The 1,402-nt window shown below is 56.1% G+C and overlaps 1 protein-coding gene across 1 annotated transcript; it reads right to left on the reverse strand.

The window, feature by feature from the left end:
* Positions 1-260: 260 nt before the first annotated feature.
* On the reverse strand, positions 261-1,391 carry AMER2 (APC membrane recruitment protein 2; the record flags this gene model as incomplete). The annotated part of the gene is made up of 1 exon (XM_010157587.1): positions 261-1,391. A coding segment is annotated over one exon (1,131 nt), but the record flags the coding sequence as incomplete, so codon positions are not given.
* Between the last annotated feature and the right edge of the window lie 11 nt (positions 1,392-1,402).

The raw sequence follows: 1,402 nt of genomic DNA on the forward strand, positions 1-1,402 counted from the left end.
GAACCTCCCCAGTGTTTAGTGCTGCAGGAAAAAGATACAAATGTAAAAAAAGTGCTCAAAAAGAAGTCGGCTTTTCATATTCAGCCATAACAGTCTAGTAAGAAGGGATTCAGAAGTGCAGGCCCATGGAGCAGAGTGAAGGAAGCTGTTTAGGTGCCTTTCCTCAGGTGACACAAAACTACTTCATTGTCTGTGGTCACCTAACGCAGGCTTTCACACACTGACCTTGCTGTCTGCCTTTGTCTCCACCTCTTGCTCAGCTACTTTTTGGCACTGTCCTGGTACGTGGCAGCTTTCACCGTTGTCCCTGCTAAGCCCCTGTTACTGACCCGGCGTACCAGGACTTTAGAGACGGGGATTTTTGTTCTGTGCATCTCACTTTTGGCCAGGTGATGGTGTGTGACGTGATGGCTGTTGCTGGCGTCTGCTCCATGGCTGGCAGGATGCGACGAAAGGTGTTTAATGCTGATGGGTATCTTGGAGTCCTTCACTGTGCTTGAGGGTGTTTTCAGGGAGCACGTGGTTGTTATTGGAGACACGGGCTTGGAGCGTGGCACGCAGGTGACCTCTTCATCCGCAGGCGCCGCTGGTGGGTTCTCATCCGGCTCGGTGTAAAGGTCATACAGAGCATCCCCACTGTAGCTGTCCCTGGGAATGGTCTCCTTCTGGATGCTTGTGGAACCATCTTCCTCGGGACCTGGGGTGGTGGAATCCCAGTAGCCCTCGTCGCTGTTTGGGACGCCTTCGTGCTGATGCTCCTTCTCCCTGCCCTTCTGCTCCTCTTTGTGGTTGAGGTGAATGGGGATCTGGTGCAGGCCACCACGTTTCACCGCCGCCCTGTTCTGGGCCCCCTCAGTACCTCGGTTCTCCTTCAACCCCTCAGGCTTCTTTGTCCCTCCTCCTCCTCCTTCTGTCTGGGTCTCCTCTGTCTGCGACAGCATATCCCAGAACTCCTGCAGGTAGGTGTCATCCACCTGGTCCGGGCTGGCCATCTCCTCCCCTCCTCCCTGGTAGGCCACCATAGTGGGGTGCTTCTTGGAGGCACCCAGCTTGCCGGCCCCAGGGGTGCTCTTCTCGCAGCCGCCACTCCCGCCGCCCCCATCCTCCTCGTGGTCCGCAATAATATCTCCGCAGCCTGTAAGAGAGTCAAAGCTTTTCAGTGAAGTCACGTCAGCAAACATCAAACAAATACGATCAATCGATTGCTCTGAGGGTGGATCAACAGAGGAAGGGTCAGGGGCGGCTGCCGTCTCTTGACCGCGATCACAGTGAGGTTCAACAGGGGGGATAGTCGTTATTGGAATGTCACCTGTTATGGCCGCATCCTTCGCAGTCCCAACCTCTCCGGCGCCCGGGTCCGCTGGCTCGGGGCAGAGCTCCTCGGGTCGCCTTCCAGCGGTGG

This window comes from Eurypyga helias, unplaced genomic scaffold (genome assembly GCF_000690775.1).
Source record: "Eurypyga helias isolate BGI_N326 unplaced genomic scaffold, ASM69077v1 Scaffold23798, whole genome shotgun sequence".
NCBI lineage: Eukaryota > Metazoa > Chordata > Aves > Eurypygiformes > Eurypygidae > Eurypyga > Eurypyga helias.